This window comes from Tiliqua scincoides, chromosome 9 (genome assembly GCF_035046505.1).
Source record: "Tiliqua scincoides isolate rTilSci1 chromosome 9, rTilSci1.hap2, whole genome shotgun sequence".
Classification (NCBI taxonomy): Eukaryota; Metazoa; Chordata; class Lepidosauria; order Squamata; family Scincidae; genus Tiliqua; species Tiliqua scincoides.
Genome location: NC_089829.1, coordinates 27,035,848 through 27,057,109, shown reverse-complemented (window position 1 = coordinate 27,057,109; position 21,262 = coordinate 27,035,848). Strand labels below are relative to the sequence as shown.

The 21,262-nt window shown below is 44.6% G+C and overlaps 1 protein-coding gene across 1 annotated transcript in view; it reads left to right on the top strand.

The window, feature by feature from the left end:
* CDH13 (cadherin 13) overlaps positions 1-19,501 on the top strand; it is a 532,075-nt gene extending 512,574 nt beyond the window's left edge. Inside the window, 2 exon segments of the mRNA XM_066637955.1 lie at positions 16,093-16,323; positions 19,263-19,501. Coding sequence (XP_066494052.1) covers positions 16,093-16,323; positions 19,263-19,501 — 470 coding nt within the window.
* Positions 19,502-21,262: the final 1,761 nt, after the last annotated feature.

Sequence of the window (21,262 nt, the reverse complement as noted above, 5' to 3'; positions counted from 1 at the left end):
CTTTTTAAAAACAGTAATAAATTACTGTTTAAGTTAAATTAAAATTCTCAAAAAAATTAGAATATGAAGCATGGGTAGAAAATCAGAAGCATCTGAGATACATTATGCCTTCTGTTTTATGGGGTTGGCTAATTCAAGATTAATGAGATGCGGTGGCACAGCGGGTTAATCCGCTGAGCAGACAAACCTGTTGATCACAAGGTTGGCAGTTTGAATCCGCGTGACGGGGTGAGCTCCTGTTGCTTGTTCCAGTTCCTGCCAACCTAGCAGTTCAGAGGCATGTAAAAATGTGAGTAGATGAATAGGTACCACCTCGGTGGGAAGGTAACAGTGTTCCATGAGCTTAGGCATCTAGTCACGCTGGCCACATGACCACAGAAACTGTCTATGGACAAACGCCGGCTCTTCAGCTTCAAAACGGAGATGAGCACCACTCCTAGAGTTGGACACAATTAGGCTTAACGTCTGAGGGAACCTTTACCTGTACCTAATTCAGGATTACTGGGTGAAAGCCATTTGTCGTGTGCTCTTGTGCAGTGGGCTTGATTACACAAAAAAAACTGTGTGTAATTGGACTGGATGAGCTGTGGCTCAATGCAGTGGAGAATCTGTTTTGCATTGCATTCAGTCCCTGGCATCTCCAGGTTGGTTCTCTCTGAAACCTGTCAAGTTGCTGCCAGTCAGTGTAAGATAGACAATACGGAGCTAGATAGATCAACAGGAGACCATCCCACCAAAGCCACAGTTCCAAGAACTTCCTTTGGACAGTGGCTTCATAATTCTTTGTCATTCTTTGTCATTGGGAAGTTCACACACCTTCACAGATTTCCCTACAATGCACGAACTAAAAGAGGAACACTATGATGTGCAAATGGTCACTATCCAGAATCTTCAGCTTAATGTACAGCTTGTATCATATCAAATATTTAAATTAATGTAGTTTAACCAAACGTTCCCTGCGACTGGCAGGTACCCAATGGGTTCACTGAACAGCAATGGTGGGCAACAAGTTGTATGTTTCCATCAATTTGGTTCATCAGAGTCATTTGGAAGGCGTATTGCAAATTAGTGGCCAATTTCTTTTCTCCTCCCTTCCATGAATTCCAAGAACGCACTAAAGCACCGAACTGGATTCCACTCCGATTTTTCTAGCCAAACAACACTAATGCTTAATTTCTCAGATTATTATGTTCCCAGCGAGCTACATAATACACGTTGCCTGGCACCTGAATATTCCGATGTGAATATGAAATCATTCCTAGTACTTTCTAAGAAGGTTAAATTAACTGAAGGGGTGTCAAGCGAAAAAAGGTTTGCAACAGCTCTTGGGGAGAGCAGAGGCAGTAATGAACTTGCCCTGCTATGTGCCACAGGGCAAAGGTCTGCAATCCCCCCCTGCACCACACCGTCCCCCTTGCTTACCCAGCATCATGAAGACTTGTGTGATGTTGGGGCCAACTGGGAAAGTGTTCTGAGACTTCCCTGTAGGAAACCAGAAGTACTTGCTACTTTACCCCTGGTAAGAGGCACTTTTTAAGTGGGTGCTCTTCTTTTATTTAGCAGGGGGAGAGTAACTGGCCCTCCTCACCCCAGCACTGTCTTTTTCTAGTGGCTGTCTGCTGGTGTTCTTTTGCATCCTTTTAGATTGTGCGCCATTTTGGGACAGGGAACCATTAGTTATTTGATTTTTCTCTGTAAACCGCTTTGTAAACTTTCCATTGAAAAGTGGTATATAAATACTGTTGATGATGATGATGATGATGATGATGATGATGCTTTGGAAGGCTTCCCACGTTATCTAGAGCGCTGCATGGATACAGTGCTTGGGGCATTTGCCCCCCTGCCCCACTCCGGGCCCCCCACTGAGCAGAGGTATCTGTTACATTCAGTGCTAAAGATGAGTTTTTCCCCTTTGTTTGAGAGGATGAAAAGGAACGGAATAGGCTGGGTGGTAAAATGGACACAAGGTTCTTCCAAGCGCTGTTACCCAAGGCTTAGCACAAAACACGACACGCCAAAACCAGACATTTTCTCACCTATTAAGTCTTGCTACAGTTACACTGTTGAGGCTTGTGTTGTTTTACTTTACGGGGTTGTATATGAGTAAATAACAGGAACCATGTTTCTGAAAAAAGGTACTGTCTTTGTCTGGCAATCTTGCTTCTCTGAATTGGCCCATCAATTCTGGCACTGCCTTTAAACGTTCCCTTTTGACATTTGCTGGTAAAAACAAAAAGCAATTATTCAGTGTTACAAAATAACAGATTGTGGGCACATGCTTAGATTTCTCCCATGAAAAATGACACCCAATATGAACACGTATTTGCATACACTACCTACATTTTTTTTTCCCCTGATGCACAGGCCCAACCCATGCTGTAGTTGATGCCCTGGGTGATGACTACATGTTCTGCCCCTGACTCCCCCACTGCCACCTTCCCTACCTGGCTGCTTCATTAAAACAGCCTGGGCAAGCTTACTGAGAGCTGTGCAGAAACTTCTCTTCCACTCCCAGCATGCTCACCCAGCCTGATTTCAAGAATGAGGCTTGAAGAGGGAAGTGGTGGCAAGAGGGAGGTGGTGGCAAACACAAAGCAACCCTGTTCTGATTGCCCTTTTGGAAGAGGAGTGAACACAGCAGCCCCCTTCTGCTTCTTTCTCCAGCTCCACTGGTGTGATTGCTTGTAGCAGGAGGTTGCAAAGGGGCTATTGCCCTGAACCTCTTTTTTGCACCTCTCAGCAAGCAAGAGGTGGACTGGAGTGCAGATGGAGAGACTGGATGGGCAGCAGAACAAGGGGAGCATCAGGCAGGCATGGGGCACCCCTGTCAATCTATTGCCTCCCCTTCCCAGCACTTGAAGCAGCCACTTTATCTGGCCTCATAGGTGGGCCATGCAAAATACATTAGCATTACAGCCCAATCCTATTTGTGCAATACGGTGACGGACTGCACAAGCCAACATTGCTGCAGTTACTCCAACATTCTGCAGCTCACTGCTGATGGTGCAGCAGCTAATAAGCACCATGCTGGCAGAAGTGAGCTGCAGACCACCATTGGTGCAGGTGAGATGGTGGTTGGGAGGCATCTGAGCTATGACCCATCCTAAAATGAACAGTATTATATGCCAGTGGTCCCCAGTCTTTCCCACCCTGTGATCCACCTTATCCTGATAGTGCCAGGGGAAGCCCCAGGTCTCTTCTGGGTTGCACCAGACTGGCAACCCTCTCTACAGGTTTCAGAATGACCTTCAGAAGTCTCTGAAAACTACTTCTGATTTTTGGAGGCAAACCAGAAGTTGCCTTCTGAAACACGGAAGTAGCTTTCAGAGGCTTCTGTATGCCATTTTGAGACCTGCACAGGTCTGAAGAGTAGGTCACAGCTCTGGTGCAATGCGGAAGAAGCATCTGGGATTTCCCCACACCTCTGGAATGGCTCAGATTGGGAGCAAAACAGAGGTGAGGGTGAGTGGCAGGGCCCATATCCTGCCCCACCTGGCATGTACTCATGACCCACCAATTGTTTGGGAAATTCTGTTATAAGCAATTGAATATTCAGTTTGCCCTTACTTAAATACGGATTTGGTTTATTTAGACTGTATTCATTCAGCAAGCTCCAGCATTCAGCTTTTCACTAGACACTGTTAAAGGAGTAAGCAATTTGCTTAATTGAGATGAGTGCTCTCACTTGGACTTTGATTTCAAGTACTTGCAGCTGTGCACCTGAGACACACACAGCCCTTTCTGGTGCTCTGTGACAATACTGGCACTTCCTAGGAAGTCTGTGAAGCTGCCTTGTACAGGCGGGGCTTCGGTATCTGCGGGGATATGTTCTCAGACCCCCTCGGATACGGAAAACCACAGTTAATCAAATCCACGGTTTTGCCCCTTTAAGTCCTCCAGAGACTGGAACTATGCTCCGGTCACCTCCAGAGGGCTTTCTGAAGCCCACAGAGGCCCCGCACATCTGCCCTTTAGGGCTGAAAAGATATGGTTCCCTGGGGAAAGGCTTCCCTGGGCCTCAGAGTGCCTTATAAGGGCAAAAAAATCACTTCTGGTTTCCCAAGGGAAAGAGCAAGCAATGCTGCCTGCTATTGCACCCAGCAGCTGGTATGCAGTCACAGCATCTTCCCCTTCACCTAGATGCTCCATGTAGCCATCATGACTAATAACCTTGTGGTCGAGCACAGGGCAGTGGCCCTTCCCAAAGCTCCTGACATTATCAGCCATTGACCACTTGGACTGACCCTAAACAAGAGCATGGTTTGAATTTATTTTGACCTCACCAGCTTCATCAACACTTAACCTGACTTTGGAAAGCTCCTTGAAATTGAGAAGTTGATGGACCACCATATTTAATTTCATAGATAATAAAATACGACCTTTTCCTCTGGATGGGATCTCCCTTTCCCAGCCTTGCCCTGTACGAATACCCTGATGTGCTTTGCACTTGCTTGCTTTCGGAAAAGGTCAAGTCACCGTCTGTGGTGTGTGCTTATATATATAATTTTTACTTTCATATTAAGGGCTTATGTGGACACAGAGGCTCTGATCTATTAAGGCAGGAATTAAATGCTGAGGAAAATCACGCAAAGCAGAATTAACACATTAAAGGGGATCAAACCTTGTTTAATCTGGAAATGGACTGAAAATGGCACAGCCAAAAGCAACATTGCTCAGAAAACATTAGAGGTTTCAGGCAATTAAAAGAAACACCCAGTAATTTTCAAAGCACATCAGCATGTACATAAAAAGCGGGTTCCCTCTTTGGTGGTAGCAACTGCAGCAGAAGGAGCTTCTAAGAAATCCCTGGTTATACATGTGACTCTTGCCCAACCACATATATCATTTTTGTGGGTTGCAGAATCTCCCTAACTAAAAAGTAACACACCAATCCAATATCCACAATTCTTTCCTTCCCCCCCCCCCCTCTTTTGCAAGAGACCCATGTGTTCTGCTAAATACAGGACACAAGTCCAAGTAACTACTAGCTTGTAAAAAAACAAACAAACAACAACAACAAAAAACGAAGCTGGGCAGTAAACCATTTTTACTTCTTTGTAGCTATTCGGTGCAACCTGAATTTTTGTCCCTCTGATCTCAGCAGCATTAATGGCAATTTGGTATATGCAGTGGATGCACTTATGGGGCTAATAACTCCATCAACAAAAGGAAGCCTTGTCAAACACAGGAATTCCATATGCACTTGTGAGCTCTTAGGCCAAATTCTCCTGCTTGACATCAGTTCTTTAGGAGAAGCTATGGGGTGGCTAAGTATGGCAATGATACCTTGTTGTTCATGTTAGTGATGGGTTTGAATATTATCTGATCACAGCTCAGACTACAAATCCAGGTGGGCTCAGAATGAGGCAAGCATTCAGTATTCTTCTCTAGTTTAGATTTTAATCCAAACCAGAGAGGGTTTTAAGTCCTCCCTGTACCCTGGCCTCCCACCTGTCCACCTACATGTCCCCACATTTTCCACCCTATTTTTTTGCTGCTCCATCAGCTGAGGATGAGGCACTGGGAATTCTTGAGGGAAGGAAGACAGGCTGATGGGCAAACAGTTGAGGGGGAGATGAACATCATGGAGGGCCTTAGATGGGGGTGACATTATAGGGGGCATAAAACAAACATAAGAAGAGGCAAAAGAAAATATTTCTTTACCCAGCGTGTAATTAATCTGTGGAACTCATTGCCACAGGATGTAATGATGGAACCTGGCCTAGATGGGGATTGGACACACTGATGGGAGGAAAGTCCATCACAGGTTACGAAGCATAATGGATATACACAATCTTCAGGTTTTAAGAGGTAATGCATCTCTGAATGCCACACGCAAGGGAGTCACTATGTGATATAAGAGTCATATTGTCTGGAGGGCTCCCTGAGACATCTAGTAGGCCACTGTGAGAAACAGGAATCTGGACTAGATGGGCCTTTCTCCTAATCCAACAGAGCTTATGTTCTTAAAATCGACTCGGGGCGGGGGAGGGAAGAGCTATTTCCAAGTTGGGGGAATGTAGCCTTCCCCCCCCCATCCAGTTCAAACCTAAGTTGAGAGGGACCTTTGTAAGTTTGTATGGGTAAACTTACTACCCCTCTAACGCCCTTTTTGTCATCAGGCATGTTTATGAAAAGAACAAGACAGAACAGAAAACCAAAATAGCAGCAGGATTCATAATGACTCGCTGATAAGTTGTTGCTCCATATGCCTTCACCTGTTTATATACATACCAATGCCTGAAATTAAATTACCACAGATTGATTCTACCTAAAACATACTATTTGGAAAGAAATCAGGCAATTAGTGGCCATGGCAACCCAATTAAGCCGCTTTTCCACCCTTTATTTTAATTACTATATTAATTGAAGAAGGAAAATAAATTGAATACTCATCCTTTCCTTGTCACTTTAAGTTTTAGCAAAATATGAACTGCACAGAAATATTGTTTAAATTAGTCACCAAGAGCCGCAGAGTTTGAGGGGAGAAAGTAATTTGCAGCAAACTGTGAGCTTAAGATGAATGGTGCATGTCCGTTGCTATTTGATAAAAGCTTTGCTTTCAAAAGTATAATTACTCAAATGTGGGATCGGCACGCGTTATTAAAATATGTGAACAACTGTAATTTTAAAGAGCCATTTGTTTTTATCAATTGGAAAGTGAAATATCTGTTGCAGGGGGCAGAGAAGAAAATGAAGCAGAGATACAGTTCACCTTTATGGATCAGTTTCACCCAAAAGTGAAAGAGATGCATTTAAATGGGAGCATTTCACATCATAGAACATGGATCAAAACATTTAGAGTTGGATTGATTTTGTCAAGGGTATATTAGAAGAATCATAAAAAGTGAAATCCATCAGTATGTCTGATGGTCATGAGTCTAGAAATGAATTTTTGCATGCATGTGGATCACCTGTAGATTATTGCACCAAAGGATGGCTTTCACGGGTGGAATAAACCATCGCCAGAAGTTCATCAAAGATAAAATAAAAGGTAACCATGTTGACCCATTACAAAAAGATTTAAAAACCACAGTCTGGCAATGCATGAGGACATGACACCAAGTTGTGAGCAAGCTCTGAAGTTCCCATTAAAATACATATTAGCATTTTAGTTCAAGTGCCCAAATACATGTAGAGTCAACCTGTTGATAGGAGCTAACTTTCAATGATGCCCTCATGTGATGGCTTCAATGTACTTGGTGGCTTAGTATTTTGGACCTTACTGTGTTGGACCACCACTGGACAATTTAGCAGCTGGGTGGAGAAAGCTTGGCACATTGCACAATAGGGCTGTATTATATATAAACCCTATATTATAAAAGCTTGGTACATTGCACAAGTGGGGTTGTAGCAGGTAAGTAACTATTATTCTTTGCATTTACAGAAGTCTGGTTCAAACATTTGCTAAGAAATGAAAAGAGCTATCAACTTGCATCCTTGAGTTCCAGTTATTATTTCATGCTCTTGTGAGACCCATGTATATTCTGGCTTGGGCCTTCAGTTCAATACAGCAAAGAGGAACACTCTCCAGTTCTGTAGTGATGTTTGAACCAGCTTTCAAGACCCAGATCTGTCTGCAGAAGTATACATTGAAAGATGGTGTGTGGGAATTAATGAGGATTCTGCTCCTTGTTTGTGGGTATGAAAGTTGCTTATTCTAGTCTAAATAGTCTAAGAGAGATGAAGGTGACCTTGAAGGTGACCACATTTGTATGTGATTTTGGACAATATTCTGCAATGATCAACTACAACTTTCTTCCTTCTCCATTGTTTCACAATGTTAGATCTTCTGTACAGCTCACAGCTCTCCCCATCAACCATGAACTTTTATGAGTATGTTGTTTTAAACTTGTTTTTTTTTCCTTGTTTTTTTTCTTTTTAAGGAGAAAAGGTTTCATTTTGGTCCATCCAGAGGTTACACTGTGAGGTTGCATGTCAGCCTCAGAAGTGTCTCTGGATTTTCTGAAGTGCTCTTTCATTCTTTTCTGCCCTTCTTTTTGCAACCATATTAATGGTGTGAAAGGAGAACACACAAAAAGCAATCCACAGAGTGCATCGCGTGGCGCATAAAGTACCAGTCATCGCCTCCCTTAAAGGCAAAGCCAAAGCGAAGACTAAATGAGAGAATTGGGGAGAGAAATCCTCCCCAAGCTCAAGGTCACGTAGGTGACTGCAGGCCCAAATGGGGCTCTGAGATACATAGTTCTGATTTCAGAATAAATTCCATTGTCATGTCGGCAGCTCTGTTGGAGACCACGGCTGGAACAGAAAGCATTGATCTGTTAAAAGAAGAGTTTGGGGTTTCAAGAACGTGTTTTTTTTTTCATTAATGTGTCCAGAACAGAATGTCTTGGTTTATGGGTAAGGAAACTTTCATGAAGAAACTTCTCACATCTCAGAAAAGGATATAGTGGAACTGGAAAAGGTGCAGAACAGAGTGACCAAAATGATTACTGGGCTGGGGGCACTTCTCTTACGAAGAAAGGCTAAAGTGTTTGGAGCTCTAAGTCCAGAAAAAAGATGCCTGGGGATGAATATGGTTCAGATGTATAAAATTATGCATGGAGTGGATAAAGGGATGTTCTTTTCCCTCTCACAGATCACCACAACAAGGGGGCATCCACTAAAATTGAGTGTCAGGGCAGTTAGAACAGACAAAAGGAAATATCTCTTTACTCAGCATGTAATTAATCTGTGGAACTCCTTGCCACATAATGTGGTGATGGCATCTGGCTTAGATGGCTTTGAAAGGGAATAGATGGAGGAGGAGTCCATCACAGGTATCAAGTTATGATGGGTAAATGCAACCTCCTGGTCCTAGAAGTAAGCTATATCTGAGTGCCAGATGCAAGGGAGTACAGGAGTGGTTCCCAAACTTAATTAGGTCACAGTGTCCCTGCAGACTCCTCAACGGGCACCGCCATTTTGGATCTCACAAGATCCTAGATGTCAGCACCAAAATCTCATGAGATTCACAAGATCCAGGAGCACTGTCCAGCATGCCTCCCCCATCCACCCCCACTGCAAGCTTGCTCAAGAGTATGACTCTCTCCTCTGTTCTGCATTCAACAGCTTTCCACCACAGGCAGAGTGAGAATGAAATCAGATATGCTTTTAAAGACTATTTTGGCTTCAAGCTAAACTGCAGCTTTAAGAAGAAAGTTCTGTAATAAAATCCATTAACAAGGCTGAATTTTTTTCCCTCCCCTTCTGTGAGATGATAATAAGGCTAGCTCTAAGATGGGCTTCCAGAATAATTTAGAAATCCTGATTAAAGTCCCCTTTTTGTAATTGTCACTGATAAGAAATTCTCATAGAAAAAGGATGTAGATAAATGTTCTGTGGCTATCCCAGCCACAAAGAACAAGCAGTTTGAAGTTTCTAATCACACACACACACACAGAATTTGATACAATGAGGTGCAGATTTGATGCTGCAAGATTTCCATCCCAGATCTAAGCAAAAATATGCAATCTCATTAATAGTTCTGTCTCTCAGTATTCACATCCTTCCCTTTTGTGTGTTTGCTGTGTTCTTAATCATTGATTATACTTTGATTATCAATGCTTTGTTCCTTGGCTATGCCATAAAATGTTATTAACAACACTTGGCTTTTCCATTCACTGGAATACCGCAGAAGATCTACTCAATGTGATGAGTGCCTGCTCTGTGTCATCTTATGTTTCTTCCACAGGGACAGGATCCAAAGGTGCCCTTCCATGTGGATCTTCCTCTCATGGAAGAGGTGCTTTACACCTTGAACTAGAATGTTGCATGAGAAAAATAAGATTAAATCCAGGGATGCTCTTTCACAACCTCTTGTGCAAGCAGAATCATGAAAACTGTTAAAGGTCCAACCATTAGAGCACTACTGTAAGACCTGCAAAAGGAGTCCCAGGCCTGTGGAAGAGTGCTGGCAGGTTGAGTCTCGGCATCGGTGAGCGTTCCATCCCCAGAACCCTCGTAGATGCCAAAAATAGCCTTAAATGAAATCAATTTTTAAAGAAAACCCCTCTTTACTCAGTTGTTTAAAAATAGCCTCACTATTGTAACGCGGGAGAGCGACAGCAAGCAGGCAATCAATCAATCAACAGCTTAGTTTCCCTTCACTCTGAGGCAAGTGACCCCTTTCTTCCCCTTGGAACACATGAAAGAATGCAGAGTGGAGGTAATAATCACTATTGCTTTGCATTCTTTTGCACACTTCAGGGGGAAGGGACTGGTCTCTCGCCTCGGAGTGAACAGAAATTAAACTGTTCTAAGCCCCTGCAGAGAGTTTGATTGATTACACCTGTATAACTAGTTATGGCATGTGCCTATGTCCTGCTCCCCCCCCCCATTTTTGAAAATTAGATTGTAAGATCTGTCGAAGAGGAAGGAACCTGTAGCTGGTGCTCATACTGCCTTGGTGATCTTTAGAGTAGCACTGAGAAGGACACAGCACAGTGGTTAAGAGACTCAGCTGTGAATCTCAGTGCCTCTGATGCAATTTGGGGATAATAATATCTTACAGGAGTGTTTCCCAAAGTGTAGGTTGTGACCCACTGGTGGGTTGCGAGCTGGGCCCTCCCCCCATGTACCTGTTTGGTTCCAAATTGGAGACATTCCAGAAGGGGGCGGTTGACACAATGAACAGAATTCCTCATTGGCAAGCCCTGGAGGCATCTCCCAGGTCATGCTGAGCTGGCAACCCACTCTACTGGCCTCTGTTGCCTTTAGAATGGCCCACAGAAGTGTCCAGAAGTTACTTTTGGTTTTTGGGTTTTGAGTGAAACTCTCTATTTAACTGGAAGTCACTTCAGAATGCTTCTGTAGACCACCCTGAGGTCCGTGGAGGCCAGGAGAGTGGGTCACTGTCCTGACGTGACCCAGGAGAGGACTCTGGGGCCTCCCTGAAAGCATTCTGGCACCACGAGGAGCATTGCGAACCAACTGTGGAGGACGAGGTGGGTCACAGTGCCAAAAAGTTTGGAAACTACTGTCCTGCAGGATTGTTGCAAATCACCAGGACAGGAGGCATGAAACACTTTACACACTCATGAAGCACTGTACAAATTATAATTGTTTTTTTAAAAAAAGAACATTTGTACCATCTATTTTGTTAACTTGACCCAATGTGAATAATATGGGTACAGTGTATTTAGCTTAGCAGTTACAGGCGTCCCCCATTCATTTGACAGTTTAAGGACTGGAGCCATGGTGAAAAGTGGAAAAGGTTGAAAAGCAGAACCCAGTCTTTTTAAGTTTACAAATGTTGCTTCCAGTGCCTTTTTGGATAGCAAATTGCAAATGCCTTTTTATCTTGCAAAGTCCTGTTGTCACACAAATATTTCTGCAAATGGACTCTCATTAATGCCTTCGGGAATGGGAATAGACCCAGAGCAAAGGTTGGTGCGCTCTCTCTCTCTCTCTCTCTCTCTCTCTCTCACACACACACACACCAAAAGAGTTTGAATCACCATGTCATATGCAAATCAACTTAGGGAAGGGCAATGTTAGCCTTTAGAACAGCAGAGAGAGGTTGAAAGAGTGGAGCATGTGTGGAATGAATGACTTCCGGATATAATTGAAATGTGTTGCAAGAGCACATTGATAAACTGTCAGAAAGCGGGGATACCTGTAGTTCAGACTCTATTCAGTTTGTGCATCTTTGGCTTCTATTGGATGGGCTTCTTAATGGCAAAGTGGTTAACCAGTTTCTGTCTGACCTTCACAAGTGCTGCTTTTTTTTTTTTCCTTTAGGAATTCTGGAACATTTTGTGTAATCGGTTATAAATAACATACCCAGGGAATATGTCACCCAAATGGGCAAGAGACAATTTTCTCTTCATGCTGCACACGTTAACCAAAGGAACTCTAAAAACTTGAGGATGGAACTGCAGCGTATAAACAAGAGGGCACTAATGAAAATGGCATCTGTATTAGGAAACCATGAGGACATGTTTATAATGCCACCATGTTCTTAATTTCAGAAATAGACTTATTTTTTTAATATATAAGAAGGACAGAGCACAAAACATTATCGGCCTAGTGTGGAAATAATATACTCTGAATTAAAGATACTGTTTAATTAAGTGCATGAAAGGCTGACTTTTATGATCACATTTCAAATATCCAAATGTCTTTTCATCCATTCTCCACTCTGACTTGGCTTAATAATACATTGAGAACAAAAAACGAAATGTATGGAAGCTCTTTTTGAAAATTCAATTAGTCCAGCAATAAGTAAAAAATAATTTCTTTTTCATTAAAAGGAATTCAACCCTTACTCTTGTGATGAGAGGGAGAGAGAGAGAGAGAGAGAGAGAGAGAGAGAGAACACTCCCGAATTCTGACAACCCTGCCTTTGTTATGTATTTGTGTGCCTGGAACGGATGAGGTGGCACCATTAGGATAATTTATCATTCTAACAACTAATATTTTATTTCAGCTAGTATTGTCTCAGAGCAAAGGAGCGAGGGTGCTATTTTATTTTTCCTTTCCTTACAACAAAGTTTCAGGAGCCGTTTCAGGGTGTCGCCATTTCCCCAACACAGTTCTGAGGATTTGCCTCTGTGGGGTATATGGTGAGGATGAATGTTAATTGATAAATGTGCGGTCATGGGAAGCGGTGGGGGGGAGGCAGAGCCTCCCCATCCTGCTCCAATAAAAATAGCCTTAGAGCCTCAGGTGCTTCCAATGAAAATAGTCTCAAGTACAGGAAGTGCTTATGGCAGTGACAGCTCATCCTCCCCTGTGATTGCACACATGTTCTACCCAGTTTTTGCATGGTTGTGCGATCACTGGGGAGGCTGAACTGTCACTGCCACAAGATCTAGTGTCGCTGAGAGGCTGGAGCTGCAGCAGCAAGAGGCCAGCCTCCACTGTGATTGCACAGACATTGGGATAGCCCCTTGATTGTCTTGTGGTCTGATCATATCACCAACATACTTACGGGTCGACCTCCCCAGCCTTGGACCTCACTGTTCTGTGTGCCAGCCAGACATGGGGCTGTGTTTGCAGATTGCTTGGAAGTTAGTTCAGCTGTTTCAGAAAACTGTGCCCTGACTACTGGGCAGGACTGGCAGAGCAACTAAGTGGGCTGGGAGAAGCAAGGTACAGTGATTGGGAGCTTAGTTCCTCCCCACTTACCTTCACACTGCTCTCAGCGCAGCCATCTTCCAAAGCACCTGTCCTTTTTCAAACGAGCATGAAGCCCGTCACATACTGGGATGAGTCTTGATTTATAGTTCGGGGGAGCACAGAGGCAATCTTGAGCTACCTCAGAGCCCAATCCTGTACATGTCTACTCATAAGTCCCATAATAGTCAATGTGTCTTACTCCCAGGTGAGTGTGGAAAGGATTGCAGCCTCAGGCAGCAGTCAGGTATGGCTATATACCAAGGATGGCCAAACGTGCTTGATGTAAGAGTCACATATGATAAATATATGAGAGCCAGGATGGCATAGTGGTTCAGGAGTTTGACTTAATGAAGCTTCTTGAGTGACCTTGGTGCCATTTTGGAAGGGTGCCCAACTGGGCGGGCTGGCTGGGTGTGCACGGCCAGCGCTATTGTGCAATCTTGGCACTGGTGCAATCTTGGGAGGGCATCTGGCCAGGCTGTGGTCACACAGTACATCTGCGCCATCAAGGGAGGGCGTTTGGCTGGGTTGGCAGGTTGCATGTGCTTGGCCACTACCATTGTGGTGGTGGGTGCGTGGCCCCTGGCACCATTGTGGGAACGGTATTGGCACAGACTGGCTGGCCACACGTGCATGGCCACTACCATTGTGGTGGTGGCAGTGGGTGCACGGACCGCGGCACCATTGTGGGAATGGCATTCGGCCAGGCTGCCACCATTGTGGTGGTGCAGTGGGCCCCTGGCACCATTGTGGGATGGCATTCGGCTGGGCTGGCTGGCTGGCCAGTCGCGCGTGCGGCCACTGCCATTGTGGTGGTGGTTGCACGGATATTACCATCATAGTGGTTGCGCTGTCCGCCGGTGCCATTGTGGGAGGGCATTTGGCTTGGTTGGCTGGCTGCACTTGCGCGGCCACTACCATCCTGTTGGTGGCAGTGGTGGTAATCGCGTGGGCCCCCAGCACCCTTTTGTGAGGGCATCTAGCCATGCTGGCTGGCTGCGCATGCGTGGTCATTATCATTGTGGTGGTCGCGCAGGCACCTGGTGCAATCTTGGGGGGGGGGCATTCGACCAGGCTGGCAGGCCGCACATGTGGCCACTGCCATCATGGTGGTTGCATGGCTATTACCATCATGGTGGTGGCAGTGGTTGCGCTGTCTGCCGGCGCCATTGTGGGAGGGCATTTGGCTTGGTTGGCTGGCTGCGCGTGCGTGGCCATTACAACTGTGGTATTGGTGGCGTTCAGCCAGGGTGGCCAGCTATGGATGCGCAGCCTTTACCATTGTGCTGGTGGCAGTGGTTGTGCGGGCCCACTGCGCCATTTCGGGACAGCATATGGCCAGGGTGCTGTCTCTTTATACCCGTACATAATTATAAAGCTTGGAAATTTCTTATTTATCTTTTATATGAATTGTGATGCAAGAAAAAGGGGCTCACACAACATATTTCCGAGAGCCACACGTTAAATGTCATAGAGCTGCCTGTGGCCCTCTCGCCACTGTTTGGCTGCCCCTGCTATATACATAAAAAGATCCTTTTCCAGACATTTCTCCAGGCACACTGATGTTGGAGGCAAGGCCGCCTGTGGCAGTGTTAGGGATGGCTGCACTGCTCTGTTTCCCCCTCCCTGTCTCTGCTATAGGCACGGAGGGGAACCAAATGGGGGGAAAAAAAACTTCATGTAGTGTGAGAGGTTAAATATAACATAGATGTTTCCTTACAAGGGAGGAATTCTAGTAATTGGTGGAACAGGCATGTGTGCGTTTTGTTTTTCAGAGTGTTTGCTCTGTATGGAGAGTAATGAGAAATCACACTTTCTTCTCATATGTACAAGGTCCCGGATCAACTTTGGAAAGTGACAGAATGTTATTACCGCCTGTCAGCTCTTTGTTGACCTGTTTGGAATGAGGTGTCGGTCTCAGGTGTACTCCCAGCTGACGGGAACCTTCATCAGAAATGCTTCTAGCAGTTTCCCCCGAGGCCCGTCTTTTAGGCAGGAGGCTAAAGGTTGCACCAACTGCATGGGGTGTACTCGACCCTCAGATCTGGTCACCTCCCAGCACAGGTACAAAGTACACAGCCTGACAGGTGGGTGAACTCAGCACCCTCCTTTCACAGTTGAATATCAAGCAGAGAAGCGAGTTCGTCTCTGTTTCGTTGCTGTTCCTACTTCTTTCAACAACAACAAAGTTCCTGCTCAGTGTTGTTGAAAGGAGTATATAGAGCCTTGTTCAAATGAAAGCCAACAGGTGAGAAGCTGAGACTTCCCAGGTGGGCTGCTGCTGCAGTAATTCCACACAGACAAGGACTTTTCAGAATATGTACATCATAAATTTGTGTGGCTACAAGTCCCTTTTCCTTGTACATTATCCATGATCAGGACTGGGGATTGCAGTTATTCTTCCATTACTAATACTGTGGTAGTATAAGTACAGATGTTTGTTTCTGGTGAGTAGAATATGATTACAGCCTAAGTCTTATTGATAGAGGTGTTCTTAAACATTTTCTTTTTCTTCAGATTTTGTTTTTTCCCAAGCCAAAAAAGTAAAAAAAAGTGGTGTTATGTGTTATTACAATTTTTATAAATTATAATTATAAATTATAATAACTTTAAAAGTGTATTAGGTAGGTGATATAGGTGGTATAGTGTCACCACATACAGCCACAGTCATTACCCATGCACCCTCCCCCCAGTCCAGGTCAACCAGCCTACAGTGACCAATATGTAGAGGTGTTCTATTTTTTGCAGACTTCAGGTTTTTTTGTTTGTTTTATAAAAAATGGAGTCGCGCAGAAAGTGGTGTTATGTCATTTTATTTCATTATCACCGAAAAATCACACCTCTACTTACTGAACACAGTTTACTTCTGAGTAAAATTTCAAAAAACCACCGTTTTCAAATACCTCTAGTAATAAGAGGTAACACTGCACATCAGCAGTTCATAAGAATCTGTTGCTTTTGCCATAGGTAGCCCTCCAGCAACGGGTACAGGGACGCTGCAGATCACCTTACAGGATGTCAACGACAACGTCCCCTTTTTCTATCAAGCCGTGTCGAGTGTCTGTGAAGATGCAAAAGATGTGAAAGTCATCATTAGAGCTTTGGATAAGGATCTCCATCCTAACACCGAACCGTTCAGATTCGAGTTGAGCAAGCCATCTGGTCAGGATAAAGTATGGAAAATCACCCCAATCAACAGTAAGTCTTGTTATGAAATAGTTGCTGGTACTCACCCCCCCCCCTCACCAATTCAACATTCCTTTAACATTGATAAGCTGGAATGGGTTCAGTGGAGGGTTGCAAAGACGGTGAAAGTCTGGAACGCAGCTCCTGTCAGGAACGGTTCAAGGGGCTTGGTATATTTTGCTAGAGGAGACTTAGGGGGAGATAAGAGTTGCCTTCAAGTATCTGAAGGACTGTCATGCAGAGGAAGGAGAGGGCTTGCTCTCTTTGGCTCCTGAGCGAAGGAGTTGAGCTTATATGCTGAAGTGACAGGGAAGCAAATTTAGGCAAGACACAAACAAGAATTTCCAAGCTGTAAGAACTGTCTTGAGGAACAGCCTGCCTCCTGCAGTAGTGAACTCTCCTTCATTGGAGGTTTTCCAGTGGAGGCTGAATGGCCACCAGTCAGGGATGCTGTAGCAGTTGCCTGCACTGAGCAGGGGGCTGGACTAGATGACCTCCAAGGCGCCTTTCAACTCTTGACTTTCGGATGCTACTAATTCTTTCAATAACCAAGCTCAGCAAGATCCTATGTAGGTTTCTGTGGCCAAAGGCAGCATTGTGAAGCTGGTCCTTGTTCTCCATACATGGTACAGGGTGTTGTGAATGTGCATTGTGCCTGTGCAGAAGAGGATTGCTGGATTGGGACAAATTCAGAAGGCCTCCGTAGAAAGCAACAGCAGAAGCATACATTTGCCAAGCAAACCTTATTGTTGGCATTTCCTGCTGGATTTTGCTTCTGTTTCCTTCTGGGATTTATTTTTGCTTCTGAGCTAAAAACTAACAAAACTCCAACAACCCTCTTTGAAGCTGTGTCAGTTTTCTGCTTCACTCAAGTTTGTGTGAAGACCAACAAAATGTCTGAGGTTCATCTAAAAATGGGATCAGTGTGTTGATGGACCCATCTGAGAGCAGTCCAGCTAAATTTGGGCTGTGAGAAAGAGCAAAGTGGCAAGAGCTTCTGGATGGTGTTAAAAGCACAGCCTCTGGGCAAAACACTCAACTCATGGCCAGTCTCCTTAATAGACTCTGAGATTTTCTCAGACGTAAAGCTGTCCCAAAATTCAGTGATTCACAGAAGTCAGTGGCTGACACATTTCTGCTGAGGAACACCTGTAGAACAGCATTATTTAACTGGCACCCTTGGCTTCGCCTGGCCTTTGTGATGTACTGAATTCCCTTCTGTTAAACTGAGTGGGAATACAGCCATTTCTTCAATGGAAAACAATGGGAGACAGCTCAGTGCATTACAATAATACCAGACAATGGGAGAACTTGCACACCTGCTGGTTTCCATTCACAGGAAAATACAGATGTAGACAAGCCTCCTCTGGCATAGCTTACTGCTGCTGGATCCTGTCCTTAGGACAAATGTTTCCACCAGCTTAATTATGCTTGCAAATGCATGTATTTTGGTCTTAATAGTGTTGTCAAAATTGTTGAAGAAATGCCTTTGGTTTTGGAAACCAGTTCGTTGAAAAAAAAGGGAGAAGGGATGTATCATAAGGTTGTCTCCTAAAGACATAACCAGGTCCACAAAGCAGTTTCTCAAAATTCTGGTTGCGATTCCCAAACCCAGAAGTATGGGAAGTGACAAGCATCTTCCCATCCCAAGACAATGTTCCATGAACTGTATGTACATGGACTGCAAAGATCAGACAATCAGACAGTGCTGTGAGCGAGCGCAACCAGCCCCCATGCAGATCCGCACAGCCAGTTTAAACAGGTCTGAAACTAATTTGACTTTTCTGGGTTCCCTTAAATAAAAAAAACACACACATGAAACACCCCCAACATTGTGGGAGGTATTGTTTTATGAAAATCTGCGACCGCAAGCTGTGGCAATGACAGCCAAATTGGACGGCTTATAAAAACCGTCTGAGAAATTTACAGAGGATGGGTCTACCAGCAGGTGTTTGCCACGATAGCTGAAAGTGGAACATCTGTGCAGAGGTAATATAACTCTGAGTACTGGATGCTGGGGACAGATAACAGGGACCAGTTTTCATGCTCTGCTTGTAAGCTTTGCCGTGGCTTCTGGTTGGCTGGAAGCAGAATACTGGATTAGATGGCTTTTGGTCTGATACAGCAAAAGTTGCTAGGAAATCCTTAGTCTTCTCAAAAGACTACAACTCCCAGGGTTCTGTTTTAACAAATCATGCCAATAGGAAGGTGTTTTACATGCAACACACAATGGACCTACTCCCTTCCTTACTACAAGCTCAGGGTTCCCACACTGTGCACTGCAATGCTCTGGGGCATCATGAGGCACTCTCTTGGGACATTGTGGTCCGCCAGACAACAAGACTCATGACAGAGCTTCAAACAGTAGTAGGAGGCTCAGCAGGCTATTTTCATGTACATTGAGAAGCCCATCCATCCACTCAGAGCCTCTTACCACTGTTTGAAGCACCAGCGCAGGTCTCCAAACCTGGAAGTAACTGGTGATGATGTCATTACCTGTCACTGCAGAAAGCCATGCATGAGGGGGAGGTGTTGTGGATCAAAGAAGATTGGGAAGCACTGCCATAAGCTATGATGTTGGCCACTAGTTTAACTGGCTTCTTAGACTACCCATTCAGGCATCCTTTTTCAAACAGATGCTTACCACATGTGTCCAGATTTCTCAGAACCCTGAAGGTGAGGACTAGGAGCTTGATTTCAGTCCATAACCACTGAAAGTCTTGGAGTGCCTTATTCTGAAATAGAAACAGAATTCTGTTCTTAGCCAGTAACCCCACCCCATCCTCCAAGTGTTCAGAACAAACAGGACTGTACCTATGATTTACGTTCGCCCTGATCTCCCTCCTTCTGCTGGTTTCCTGATGGTTCCATGGGTACACATGACATGGTTTCCTGATGCTTTTCAAAACAAAAAAAATCGAGCCTAAATATGTCTTCCTTCTTCCCTGCAGACACACACGCCCAGGTCTCCTTGCCTCAAAACCTGAAGAAAGCCAATTACAACATCCCCATCTTGGTGACAGATTCTGGAAAGCCTCCTCTAACTAACAATACAGAACTGAAAATACAAGTGTGTTCCTGTACAAAATACAAAATGGACTGCAGTGCATCTTCCACCCTTCACATCAGCATGGTCCTAATCTTCGTTTCGCTCTTGAGTTTATACTGTAAGTTTTATGAAGCACACTGAATCATAACTGTAAGTTCTTACAATGAAACTGCCTTAGTTGAGTAACACCACTGATCCATCCTGAGTGACACAATTTGTCCATCCTGCTCTCCAGTGTCTTGGGCCAAGTTCCTACCTGAGATCTGTTCACTGGAGACTAGGACTTCTTGCCTGAGATATAAATACTCTATATAGCGCTACAGTCTCTCAAGTTCTGTAGGGCACAATCCTAACAACAGTAATAGAGGCCCAGCAGAGGTGTATACCACAAAGAAAGAAGGGTTCCACTAAATCCAGGAAGGTGCCCGCATGGCTAACCAGCCAAGTTAGAGAGGCTGTGAAGGGCAAGGAAGCTTCCTTCCGTAAATGGAAGTCTTGCCCTAATGAGAATAAGAAGGAACATAAACTGTGGCAAAAGAAATGTAAGAAGGTAATACGGGAGGCCAAGCGAGACTATGAGGAACGCATGGCCAGCAACATTAAGGGGAATAATAAAAGCTTCTTCAAATATGTTAGAAGCAGGAAACCCGCCAGAGAAGCAGTTGGCCCACTGGATGGTGAGGGAGGGAAAGGGAAGATAAAAGGAGACTTAGAGATGGCAGAGAAATTAAATGAGTTCTTTGCATCTGTCTTCACAGCAGAAGACCTCGGGCAAATACCGCTGCCCGAACGGCCCCTCCTGACCGAGGAATTAAGTCAGATAGAGGTTAAAAGAGAAGATGTTTCAGACCTCATTGATAAATTAAAGATCAATAAGTCACTGGGCCCTGATAGCATCCACCCAAGAGTTATTAAGGAATTGAAGAATGAAGTTGCTGATCTCTTGACTAAGATACGCAACTTGTCCCTCAAAACGGCCACGGTGCCAGAAGATTGGAGGATAGCAAATGTCACGCCTATCTTTAAAAAGGGAAAGAGGGGGGGACCCGGGAAACTATAGGCCGGTCAGCCTAACATCTATACCGGGTAAGATGGTGGAATGCCTCATCAAAGATAGGATCTCAAAACACATAGATGAACAGGCCTTGCTGAGGGAGAATCAGCATGGCTTCTGTAAGGGTAAGTCTTGCCTCACGAACCTTATAGAATTCTTTGAAAAGGTCAACAGGCATGTGGATGCGGGAGAACCTGTGGACATTATATATCTGGACTTTCAGAAGGCGTTCGACATGGTCACTCACCAAAGGCTACTAAAAAAAACCCATAGTCAGGGAATTAGAGGACAGGCCCTCTCATGGATTGAGAACTGGTTGAAGACCAGGAAACAGAGAGTGGGTGTCAATGGGCAGTTTTCACAATGGAGAGAAGTGAAAAGCAGTGTGCCCCAAGGATCCGTCCTGGGACCGGTGCTTTTCAACCTCTTCATAAATGACCTAGAGACAGGGTTGAGCAGTGAGGTGGCTAAGTTTGCAGACGACACCAAACTTTTCCGAGTGGTAAAGACCAGAAGTGATTGTGAGGAGCTCCAGAAGGATCTCTCCAGACTGGCAGAATGGGCAGCAAAATGGCAGATGCGCTTCAATGTCAGTAAGTGTAAAGTCATGCACATTGGGGCAAAAAATCAAAACTTTACATATAGGCTGATGGGTTCTGAGCTGTCTGTGACAGATCAGGAGAGAGATCTTGGGGTAGTGGTGGACAGGTCAATGAAAGTGTCGACTCAATGCGCGGCGGCAGTAAAGAAGGCCAATTCTATGCTTGGGATCATTAGAAAATGTATTGAGAACAAAACGGCTAATATTATAATGCCGTTGTACAAATCGATGGTAAGGTCACACCTGG